Source organism: Camponotus floridanus, unplaced genomic scaffold (assembly GCF_003227725.1).
Source record: "Camponotus floridanus strain SB8 unplaced genomic scaffold, Cflo_v7.5 scaffold431, whole genome shotgun sequence".
NCBI lineage: Eukaryota > Metazoa > Arthropoda > Insecta > Hymenoptera > Formicidae > Camponotus > Camponotus floridanus.
Genome location: NW_020229583.1, coordinates 41,962 through 54,442, shown reverse-complemented (window position 1 = coordinate 54,442; position 12,481 = coordinate 41,962). Strand labels below are relative to the sequence as shown.

The 12,481-nt window shown below is 44.2% G+C and overlaps 1 protein-coding gene across 1 annotated transcript; it reads right to left on the bottom strand.

The window, feature by feature from the left end:
* Positions 1-6,581: 6,581 nt before the first annotated feature.
* LOC112639031 lies at positions 6,582-11,686 on the bottom strand. Its single transcript, XM_025411820.1, has 2 exons — positions 11,476-11,686; positions 6,582-11,419 (listed from the first exon to the last, which is right to left on the bottom strand). Exons 1-2 carry the CDS (start codon positions 11,684-11,686, stop codon positions 6,582-6,584), a joined length of 5,049 nt encoding a protein of 1,682 aa, XP_025267605.1.
* Positions 11,687-12,481: the final 795 nt, after the last annotated feature.

Sequence of the window (12,481 nt, the reverse complement as noted above, 5' to 3'; positions counted from 1 at the left end):
TATTATTTAAGCGTAATATTTTATGTTTTAAAATGCGCAAGAAAATTAATGGTTACATATGTCAAAACAAATAATAAAAGTTAATACTAAAACTAATAAAACTAATACTAATGAGAAAAAGTTCGGTAAATATATATATATATTAATATATATATATATATAATATATATATAATATATATTATACATAAATAGCAATCAATCATATTACTAAATAAAAAGTAATAGATTTTCAAAAGAGCAAATGATACAAACAAGTTGTGAAAACAAGTTTTCAGACTTATACACAATGAAGACTAATCTCTTTTTTTTTATTTAATGCAGTGCACAGAAGGGAATGTTCTCATTCCAAATTGTATGGATCTCATAAATTTCACTGAATTAGATACCACATATTTTCACATTCTTTCAGATAACACGCATTAAATGTTACAAAAATCTTGAAAAATACATCCAATGCTTTTAATACCGTCGGCATAGAATACAATGTTGTATCGAGCCGAATGTATACATTGTCGATTGCAGTTATTTCTGGTCTAACGATGATTATAAAAGATTGCATCGTAAAGGTTCATTTGATGCATTTTATTTTATTTGTCCTGACATATTTTTTCAATATCGCAGGTACCTAAAGTAAATTACAAAACGTAAGAAACCTCTAATTATAATGTTAGTTTAACTTTAACAAATCTTTTTAAAAAACTGAAAAAGCACCCAGTAAAAATATCTATTGGAAAAATACTTCTATAAATACATCATTGTGTCTTGATAAAATATCAATTTCGATTTTTTTTTATTTCGAATCTGGAACGAGAACGGAGTTTAACTTACTTTACAGTGTATTAGAATTCCTTCCTGACTTTCCGAGATTGTAGGTTTTCACATTCTTTTCTTGTTCCCAATTTTAAAAGTAATTTTACTTAATTTAGGAGCTACAACACTTGTTAAAAGCCATATTTGAAGGGCTGTTTTCGAATCTATGAGGAAATCAATAGATATGTATTAATAGAAGAAATATTAGACACAGAGTGTCTAATAATAACCATATATATGAAACATATCTGTATGTGTGTATCATTTTTATTACAAATTAAAATAAAATTTTTAATGTACGAATATTTACCTTAGTTTAAATGATGTGCATTCATTAAACTTCCATAAATGTTCCCTCCTGCAGATAAATTTTTTTTAAAATAAGTGAAAAAATTTTTCAAAATTTACGTTCCAAAATTTCAATAACTTTTCTTTATATTGAGGAAATTTTCAATCAAAATCCCTTTCAATCTATAAGAATAAATACAAATTATTATACCTACGTGAACTTAGCACCTTAATAAATTATTAATAAAGATTATTAAAGATTTAATACTCAAATTTATAATATTTTGTTTTGTAGTTGTTAGTAGTAAAATTTGCAGTTAAAAGTCTTTTTAAAATTATTTTTAATGTTCACTTTCTTTAATAAATATTTTAAATGAAAAAAATCATACGCTTTATTTCCGTGCTTGAATCTTATTAGCTCATTCTCTATTATTTATATTTTAAGTATAGTCTTATTTAAAAATAGTCTTATTTTACCATAAAGCCTTATTTTATTATATTATTTCAAAATAAAGACATTTACCAATATATAAGAAGAATTCAATTTCAATATAGGCCACTTTATAAATAAGTCATTAACATTTTTGTATATTTTACTAGCGCAATCTTCAACGCGTAATATATATGATCCCATTTTTCGTTAACTTCATTCTGTGGTTTTTGGTTATGGATCAACCAAATTCTATGTTCTTCTGCGATTTGTTGATCATCAGCTGAGAAGAATTTAAAAAATTAATATTTATTGGACCAGTTATATATTTTTCAAAAATTTCATGATAAATCTTAATACAAAATATAAATACCTTGGCTTACAATAACATTTTGTTCAATGTGATTATTATTTTTCAACTTGTCAGCATAACGGATAAATTTTAATGCGTTACGAAATTTATCGACCAATTTTTCTCTTGAGATACCAGCTTTATCAATTTTTAAATATTTTTTTCGTATAGGTGGCATATAGTAAGTTTCTTTACATTCTTTTGGAAATAACTCAATTATTTCCTCTGTAATTTTAGCAAATCTTCGTTTTGAAGTGTTCTTTAAAAAAAGAAAATTTAACATGTAAATATCACGATATAGAGATATAGTAAATGTAGATTATTGGATCCCAAATGAAAAAGATATTTTAATAATACATAAAAGATAAAATATTGTAAAGTAACAGAATAAAAAATTATAGACAAAATAACATATAAATATACTGATAAATACCTGATATTTAAATTCAAAAAGTATGATATAACACATTATATCACATAAAATGGATTGGCATTGAGATGTAATATTTCCTCCATGTTCATTTATTAGTATCAGAGAATTACCGAAAACTGTTTTTCATAATATTTCCTTTAAATTAAATTCCACTGTTTTTAAATTTAGTCTTCTTTTCTCTACAGGTGGTTCATGGTAATATTTCTTTATTTTCAACTAAAGAATTATTCACATTTTGACAGTTATCGCTAATCTTCTACAATAGCATTCTCAGGTTTTGTTGGAAGATTTATTAAATCAACAAGAATTGAATTATTTATATTATCATTCTCTGTACTAAAACTTGAACAATCAAAGTCGACTGTTTTATTGCGAATCTGTAAAAATAATTCAATTTTTATTATTTTTCCATTTATAATTACGCTGATTAAAAATAGTAGCAAATAGAATCAGTTTAATTACATAATAATTAATATAAAAATAGAGAAAAAATATATAAATAGAGAAAAACATACATTGTATTCATTGAAATGTCTGCGTAGTTTCAATCGATTTAAAACGTTGGGAATCAATTTATTGAAATCGGACGAATTACATTCGTTTAAAAGATCGTCCAAATCATCTACACTTTTAATATCATTCGCTACATAAAGAAAATATAAAATGTTAAATATAAGAAAATCTCAAATGTAAATATAAAATGTACATCAAACTTCAGTGTAAATAAAATAAGAGAAAAAACGAATTATACATTTATATAATAAATTATAATTTATAAAAATGTATTAATTTATTGTGCACAACAAATAAGATTCAAAAGATACGCGTAAATCAAAAATATCCAAGGCTGGTTAAATAATAAATAAGATAATAAATAATAAATAAGATAATATTATAGTTACAAAGAAATTTTTATTTGAAAAGAAATAATAAATTAGAATTACCTTGAAAAATATCACAGAGATGAGGCAATTCCCAACTCTTTAAAGAAAATCCATTTCCTCGAAATGTTTCAAAATATCCAATTTTGAGCAGAATTAGTCATCGCACATAAATGCGTACAATAATCGATCGCGTATAATAATCGGTGCGATTACTTCGGAAAATGCTCAAACGGATGTTACGGATGAGATCGTGGCAACAAGACCATCTTTTGTTTCATAAAAAAAAATAAAAGAAAATAAAGGAAGAAAAGATCGATGACAGAAAAGGAATGTTGTTTCGCTAGCGAAACGACGTAACGCACTGAATCGAGCGAAAAGAAGCTTTAGGCATATCAATGGAAAGGAGGGTGAGGGGGACTGAATATTCGTGTAACCGACAACATTCTGTTTTGCTTCAGCTTTTTCTACACAGCTCCGATCTGTGTTTAGAAGCTTCTTTTCGCTCGATTCAGTGCGTTGCGTCGTTTCGATAGCGAAACATCATTCACTTTCTGTCGACAATCTTTATACGCATCGATTACAACAGCAGAAATGTCTGCGATGATTTGTTATTTAACTTTTATTATAGGAGATTTAATTCCTTATGATAATGAAGTTTGGGATTTCTATCTTATATTTTGTGAAATTATTAATATCGTAACAGATACAATTATTTCAAACGTTCAAATAAATTTCCTTAAAGAGTTAATAATTTCTCATCATGAAATGTATATACGATTATTCAATGATCATCTAAAACCCAAATTTCATTTTATGGTACATTATCCAGAAATTATTCGAAGAATGGGACCTCTTAAAAGTTTATCTTCTATTCGATATGGAGGATAAAAGTTTATCTTCTATTTCTATTCGATGTTTCATAAAATTTCGAAGAATTATGCGTCTACCGTAACATCAAGGAAACATATAACATTAACATTAGCGATCAAATTGCAATTGCATTCTTGTTATAGATTTCTTTGTAAAAGAGGGCTTAACGATATAATTGAAATAGGTCCAGAAATAAGATTAGTATCAAGTGATTCGGATGTGCATTTAATAACACTCATTCGTAGGAAGACATTGGCAACTTGTTTCAACTCAATTTTTACGAATGTATCCCATAATCATAGTGCGCAGGCATCGAACTCACACGTACGCTTACACTCACATGTCCGCTCAGCTGTCAGCTGTAGTTGCGTGCTGCTGGCGTACGCAGTCTGGTAACAGCGTGCGAGAGCTAAGACGTTTTAATAAAAATCTTGTGTTTGCGTAGTAAATTAACAGAGAAAATGAAGTGTACTCTGCAGGAATATACGGATATGATTGTAGCATACGGACTAGCGGGAGAAAATACTTATCGTGCGGCCGCAATTTACATGGAATCATTCTCGGGCGTGCACGAAAACCAAGTGGCCGTACAATTTTACGTGTTGTGCAATAATTATGTGAAACTGAGTGTCGTGCATAATATCGGGATAACCGGTCCAGCAGTGCGTCTTCATGTACGAGATGAAGAAAGGATTCTTGAAAAATTTTATCATCGTATCACATTATCAACGTGTGCAATACATTTTATCGAAGGATTTTCAACCACGAATCAATTTTTGTAAAGATACTGTTCATTAATTTTTTACATTTACGATATATTCAGCGTATAGTAAATGGCATTTTGAATAATTTTTAAATTGAGAGTGGAATAGGCCTATGGGGGAAACCACTATAAAAAAAGCGCACCATGCTATCTACCGCAAGGTGGTGTGAAAATGATAGCGCATCATTTTCTCGCCACAAAAAGGGGGGACAAGTCATTTTTCGGCGCGGTATTGCGATATATCGCAAAAAACCACCATCATGTCTCGGAGAGCGACCCGCCCACCGCTTCGCCGCGCTCGTAGTATCGGATTACGGTGGGACGACTCTCGTCGCCGCGCGCTTTTACTCATGCAGATTGGCCGATCTTTTTTATTTAATATTTCGTTAATTATTGCGACAATCCCAAAACAATACAGGTCATTCTTTCTTAATTCGAGCCAATCTACTTCTTTATTTCATTAAGGTCGAAAATTGACGGACACCCTGTAATTACTGCCTGTTCGCGAGTGAGCGCGGATTGCTGCGGCAGCGCGAGAATTTGACGACGCGGCAGATGGATGACCGCGGACAGATAATTGCACATAAAAAACTTGCCACGACACGTAATTCTTTTTGGTTTTGCGTTTTATTTAGTACACCACAATCAACAAAATACAATAAACTGAACATAAAATTTCAGATCCAGAAAACGTACGGAGAAGTCCGAGAAACAAAGCGGTCGATGTATTTTGCGGTTAAACTGAGCGGTTATTCTAAGCGGTTTTCAAAGCGTACTGCGAGCAGCGTTAAGTGCGAGACTTGCTTGGTCCACGCGCGGCGCCCGTTATAAGGCGCTCGGAATTTTGGGCCCGCGTCGGCGTGGACCAATTAATTTAAGATTTTAGCGGTGACACGATTGCGACGTGTGTCATTGGCCGATGATGACGTCTCATATCGTAAACAATTCATTTTTCATGCGCACAATCTTTTAAGATCAGCTGATTGGTGATCAGCTGATCGTGACGCATGGGCGCGCATGCCCATGAGCGGCGCAAATCTTAACGGCGGTTGACAATGTTATTGTCCGCGGCAATAACGAGCGTCTTTTTCTGACGGAAAAAAATGAGATAGGTCGAGTGTTCGAGTTTTTTCTCGATAAACAAAGATTTCGAGAACTTTCTCGACGCTCGTTAATTTTAAATATAATAAATATTCGAGTATTTATTAGCGAGAATATGCGAGTTCCGCTATGCGATTTCTGAACTCGAAATGATTGATTTTAATTTCGAACATCCCGCCCGCCTCGTCAGTACGTGACGAAATCTCCGAGTGTGTGAGAGCGCGGACAGGTGTCGTACGCTGTTCCAATTATGAGATGAGAAGTGATTGATGAATGGAATGTGAAAGTGACGTAGCGTACGATGTGTTGTTGCGGTCAGTCGGATCTTTCGCGAGAACGCATAATGCGTAATTGCGAAATGTGTGCGGCGGTGTATCATATGAACAATGAGCGAAGTGAATTAGTGAGCGGTCTCGCGAGTGTATGGTGGTGAGTGATCGCAAGTGAAGTGCAGTGGAGTAAAAATGCAGATTTGACGCGGTGATCGCAGAGACAAAAAATGAGAGAGACGTTAAGTGCGCGGTACGGCCGTCGGACAATGCACGGCACCGGCCGTGATAAACATTTCCGCGGACGGACAAGTGAATTTTCGAGAGAAAAAAGAAAAAAAAATAAAATAAAATAAAATAACACGGCGCTCCGTTTCGCTCACAAATCCGGGTGCGTTGCTGCTGCGGTGTCGGCTCCAGGCAGGAGGACTATCTTGGTGAGAGGCCGGACAAGCTCCGAGGATGCGGTGCGTATAGTGACCACGCGTGTCACGCCGTCGTCCCCAGGATGCAGCCGGGTGATCCGGGCGAGTGGCCATCGGGTCGGCGGTGTTGTGTCCGACCGTACGAGGCACAGGGTGCCGACGGCCGGACTGGCTGAGTCCTTCAGCCATTTCGGTCGAGATGCTAAGGAGTTGATATACTCCCGCGACCACCTCTCCCAAAAGTGGTCGCGCATCCGCTGGAGGAGCTTCCAGCGGGGCAGAAGACTGAGGCTGCCGTCCGCCAGCGAGGGCTCAGGCACTGCCAGCAGAGGGGCCCCGATCAGGAAATGCCCTGGTGTCAGTGCTGTCACGTCGTCGTGATCGTCCGAGAGCGCCTGGAGAGGACGCGAGTTGAGGCACGCCTCCACTTGAGCGAGGAGCGTCGACATCTCCTCGAAGGTGAGAGTCGTGTCTCCGAGGACCCTCCGGAGATGGTGTTTCGTAGATTTCACCGCCGCCTCCCAAAGCCCGCCGAAGTGAGGTGCTGCCGGTGGATTGAACCTCCAGCGGATCCCGTCGGACGCTGCAACGTGGGCGATGCGACGGCCGTCGGATGATGATGCCTGGAACAGGCGTCGCAGCTCTCGGTCCGCTCCGACGAAGTTGGTGCCGCAGTCGGAGTAGACTTCCTTGCACAAGCCCCGACGGGAAGTGAAGCGCCGGAATGCCGCAAGGAACGCATCCGTGGAGTAGTCTGAAGCGGCTTCCAAGTGAACCGCCTTGGTGGTGAAGCAGATGAAGACGGCGATGAACGCTTTGTGCGCCTTGTGACCTCTTCCTTTTCCGGTCCGGATGAGAATCGGTCCGGCATAGTCAACCCCGGTTCGCAGGAATGGACGTGCCGGCGTGACTCGTGCTGTCGGGAGGCTGCTCATCATGGGCTGAGGTACTGCGGCCTTCCATCTCACACACGTGACGCATCGGTGGATGATTCCTTTAACGATGGAGCGTCCTCGGGGAATCCAGTACCGCAGGCGTAGCAGTCCCAGGGTGAGCTGAACCCCGCCGTGAAGCGTTCGTCTGTGGTGTGCCTTGACGAGGAGTTGCGTCATCCACGACTCTGGAGGTAAGATCATCGGATGGCGTTCGTCTCCTGAGAGCACAGCGTGCTTCAGTCGGCCCCCGACTCGAATGATCCCATGATCGTCGAGGAAGGGGGTTAATTTCGATAGTGGACCCCTGACTAACTCCTTATTTTGTTTCAGGGCTGCGATCTCCTTGGAGAAGTGGAGAGTTTGCACCATGCGGAGCCAGAGGAGCAAGGCTTCTTCCAGCTCGTCAGGCGTGAGATTGGGGTGAGCCTTCGGCCTTGAGGTGGCGCCTCGCCATCGGCAACACCAGGCGGTGACCCTCAGGAGGCGATGGAGCTCGGAGAACCGGAGAAGCATCTCTGGCTCGGCTTTCTCCGCGGTCGTCAAGTGGGAGGCGATTGCTCTCGTCTCCGGCACCTCGACTTCGTGTGCGGCGTGGTCGTGCTGTGGCCAGGACGCTGGATCCTTGTCGAGCCATGGAGGTCCCGTCCACCAGAGGGAGTGGTTGAGCAGGTCCCGGGGCTCAATCCCCCGAGAGGCGCAGTCGGCGGGGTTGTCTCGCCCTGGGATGTGTCGCCATCGTGTCTCCGGAAGTTTCGTCTGGATGTGGGACACCCGGTTGGCTACGAAGGTCTTCCACCTCGAGGCGTGTCCTTGTATCCACTGAAGAGTGACCCGGGAGTCCGACCATAGAGTGACTGGAGCTGAAAGCAAGTCTAAGGCTTCGCGAAGATGAAATGTCAGGTTAGTGACTAAGACTGCAGCGCACAGTTCCAAGCGCGGCAGAGACACAGGCTTAATTGGTGCGACTTTGCTTTTTGCAGCGAGCAGCTTGATCGTGGTCGAGGGGGAGCTCACCACGCGGAGGTATACAACGGCGGCGTAACCTCGTTCCGACGCATCAGCGAACCCGTGGAGCTCAACGCGTTTAGGTTGGTCATCGGCCCTCAGCCATCGGTGCAACCGGAGCTGTTCCAGCAGCGGAAGATCCTCAAGCAGACGTCTCCACAACGTCTCGTCTGATTGAGGCAGTGGGGCATCCCAGTCCAGCTGTTTCATCCAGGCTGACTGGATGAGGATTTTGGCCCGAGCGGTGACTGGAGCTAACCAGCCCAACGGATCGAATATCTGAGCAGTCTCCGACAACGCCTGTCTCTTAGTCAGCGGGGCGGTCGTGCGAGGCTGGAGGCGGAATGTGAAGGAGTCGCTGCGGGGGTGCCACCGTAACCCAAGCGTCGGGTGCGCTTCGTCCTCCCAGTCGTGGTGTGGCTGCTGGAGCTGATGCTCCCGTGGTATCTCCTCGAGGATCCTCTGGTGGTTTGAGGCCCACTTCCTCAAGAGAAACCCGCCCGCCGTGCAGAGTCGGCGCAACTGCCTTTGCTTCTCGACCGCCTCGGACAGGGTGCTGGCGCCTGTGACGATATCGTCGACATAGCAGTCGCGCCTCAACGCAACTGCTCCCGCTGGATTTGCCGGCTCCTCATCGTCGGCTAATTGGCGGAGAGTCCTGATCGCCAGGAACGGTGCACAGGCCAGTCCGTACGTCACCGTGTTGAGGCGATATTCCTGGACGTCGTCGGTGCGGTTTTGCCTCCAAAGGATCCGCTGCAGGTCTCGATCGTCGGGATGCACCAGAATCTGCCGGTACATCTTCTCGATGTCGGCGATGAAGGCGAAGCGGTGCCAGCGCCAACGCAGGAGGACGTCGGCGAGAGTTGGCAGAAGATTGGCTCCGACCAGCAATGCGTTGTTGAGTGAGTCTCCGGCAGGCGTACACTGAGATCCGTTGAAGACCACTCTCAACTTGGTGGTCGTGCTGGAAGTCCGGAGCACTCCGTGGTGTGGTAAGTAACACGCGGATTTCTTGATGAGCGGTGTTCTGACCAGGGTCATATGTTGCAGGTCCGAGTATTCCTCCATGAAGCTGCCATAGAGCTTGTTGAAGCCGGCGTCTCTGGAGCGGCGTCGCTCCATTGCCGCGAGAAGTCGCTCGGCGGACTTCCGCGTGTGTTCGAGAGGTGGAAGAGGGCCAGCCAGCGGAAGACGGACCAAGTACCTTCCATCGGCGAGGCGCTCATGCGTGCGGGCGAAGATCTCTTCGCATTGCTCTTCCTCTGGCGTGAGCACGACGGAGGCAGGCTGCTCCTGTTCCTGCTCCCAGAACCTCTGCACTAGGGCGTTCAGGTCGTGGTCTACGGTGCACTGGAGAGAGCTGAGGGAGCCGTTGGCCGTCACGACTCCGCAGCCTCCCGATAAGATCCACCCGAACGTAGTCCTCTGCGCGATGGGTTGGTCCTTGCGACCCTTTCGGAGACCTCCGAGGAGGATCCCGGAGAAGGCATCAGCGCCGAGGAGAAGGTGGATGGGATCTCGCTGGAGATAATGAGGATCCGCCAAAGTGAGGCCGTGGATGTGCGGCCACGTGGTGGAGCCCTTGATTGCTGGCCCCTGGTAGGACGACAGCCGTGGGAGGACGTAGGCCGCTACGGTGAGAGGGGCTCCGGTCACTCTTGACTTGAGAGCGAGCGTCACCCTTCCTCGTGTGGATCCTGAACATGCTCCTCCGATTCCAACTATGGAGATCGAGGAGCGGGTGCGCGTCAAACGGAGGCGCTGCGCCAAGTCCTCTGAGACGAGGGACACTTCGGACCCCTGGTCGAGCAGGGCTCGCACATCCTGAGGTCGTCCCAGACGGTCGGTCAGAGTGACGCGCGCTGTGGCGAGAAGAGTCGCCCGTTTGTCAAGTGAAGTGCGTGTCGTGGAGAAAGTGCTCGCTTCTTGTGGTGTTGGTGCGGCGTACGCGTCGTGCAACAGCGTGTGGTGCCGCAACTTGCACGTGAAGCACGTTTTAATTGACTGACACCGTGCCATCATGTGGTTCCCGAGACAATTGAAGCAGAGTCCGCTGACCTCAACGAAGGACTTCCTTTCGCTCGCGGACTTGGATTTGAACTCGGGGCATTGCATGAGCGTGTGCTTGCCCTTGCAGGCGGCGCATTTGGACGCGTCGGGCACGTTTTTCGCGAAGTGAGTCTTCGCGGTCCGAGAGGCTTCCCCGGCACTCTTCACGGCGATCTTGGGCTTGGCGGCGTTCAAGGTAAGAATTCTTTTACTTATGAAGTCAGTGAGTGCCTCGTGACTCGGTGGGTCGGGAGAATCGCTGGTGGAGGACTCCCACTCGAGGCGCGTTCGCGAATCGAACAGTTCGATTACCAAGTGATTGAGGAGATCCATTCCATGGGAGTTGATGGGTCTACCGATGCTCTCCTGCGCGTTGACGGTGGCCGTGACGGCGTGATGGACCCGGCTTAGCTCTTCGGCGGACTCGGATTTCATTTTCCCGACGGCGGTAAAGGTAGCGAAATTTGAGCGCATGAGCTCCTTTTTATTCTCGAAATGTTTCGCCAAGATCGCCCACGCGCGGTCGTAATTCTCGCTTGTGACCGTTAGTGACCGAATTAATTTCTCCGCAGATCCCTTCACGCAGGAACGAAGGTAATGGAACCGCTCAATGTTCGAGACCGATGGATTTTCTCCCACGAGGGATAAAAAGAGGTCCCGGAAGGAAGGCCAGTCTTCATAGGCGCCTGAGAACGGCGGCAATTTTATGCGCGGCAACGCGGTTTTAGGAGAAGAGTCCGACTTCGATTCCATCCTTGGTGCGACAGCTGACTCGGCCCGTAACCTGTCAGCGTGCTCCGCTGAGAAACGTACGTACATTCCGCGGTATCTATGAAGTCATTTTTGGCGTACTCACTCTCCATGTATCTGTCTTTTAGCGCCGCTCGTATGAGCTCGTGTTGAGCCTCGAATTTTGCCCAGAGGTTGTCGAGGATGGTGAGACGAGCGTGGACGGCACCGGCGGTGATGTTGGTGACGCCCATCTTCCGGAGGTTATCCACGGAACGAGACATTCGTCCGTGGATGTCGTTCTGGGCCTCTAATAAGGCCTTCAGGTCGGCACTCATTGTTCACTTATTTGCTTGTCTGTTTCAGCACTGCACAGCACTGGAAACGTCACCCACGAAACTGCGGATGCGGATATAACTCCGGCTCGAAGGACCAGAATGTTCGCGAGTGAGCGCGGATTGCTGCGGCAGCGCGAGAATTTGACGACGCGGCAGATGGATGACCGCGGACAGATAACTGCACATAAAAAACTTGCCACGACACGTAATTCTTTTTTGGTTTTGCGTTTTATTTAGTACACCACAATCAACAAAATACAATAAACTGAACATAAAATTTCAGATCCAGAAAACGTACGGAGAAGTCCGAGAAACAAAGCGGTCGACGTATTTTGCGGTTAAACTGAGCGGTTATTCTAAGCGGTTTTTCAAAGCCTACTGCGAGCAGCGTTAAGTGCGAGACTTGCTTGGTCCACGCGCGGCGCCCGTTATAAGGCGCTCGGAATTTTGGGCCCGCGTCGGCGTGGACCAATTAATTTAAGATTTTAGCGGTGACACGATTGCGACGTGTGTCATTGACCGATGATGACGTCTCATGTCGTAAACAATTCATTTTTCATGCGCACAATCTTTTAAGATCAGCTGATTGGTGATCAGCTGATCGTGACGCATGGGCGCGCATGCCCATGAGCGGCGCAAATCTTAACGGCGGTTGACAATGTTATTGTCCGCGGCAATAACGAGCGTCTTTTTCTGACGGAAAAAAATGAGATAGGTCGAGTGTTCGAGTTTTTTCTCGATAAACAAAGATTTCGAGAACTTTCTCGACGCTCGTTAATTTTAAATATAATAAAT

Bases quoted from the DNA above. Each gene is read 5' to 3' on its own strand.
- LOC112639031 (XM_025411820.1), bottom strand. From the start codon at position 11,686: ATGAGTGCCGACCTGAAGGCCTTATTAGAGGCCCAGAACGACATCCAC. The intron at 11,420-11,475 runs GTGAGTACGCCA...TACGTTTCTCAG, and splicing joins AAAAGACAGATACATGGAGA to CGGAGCACGCTGACAGGTTA.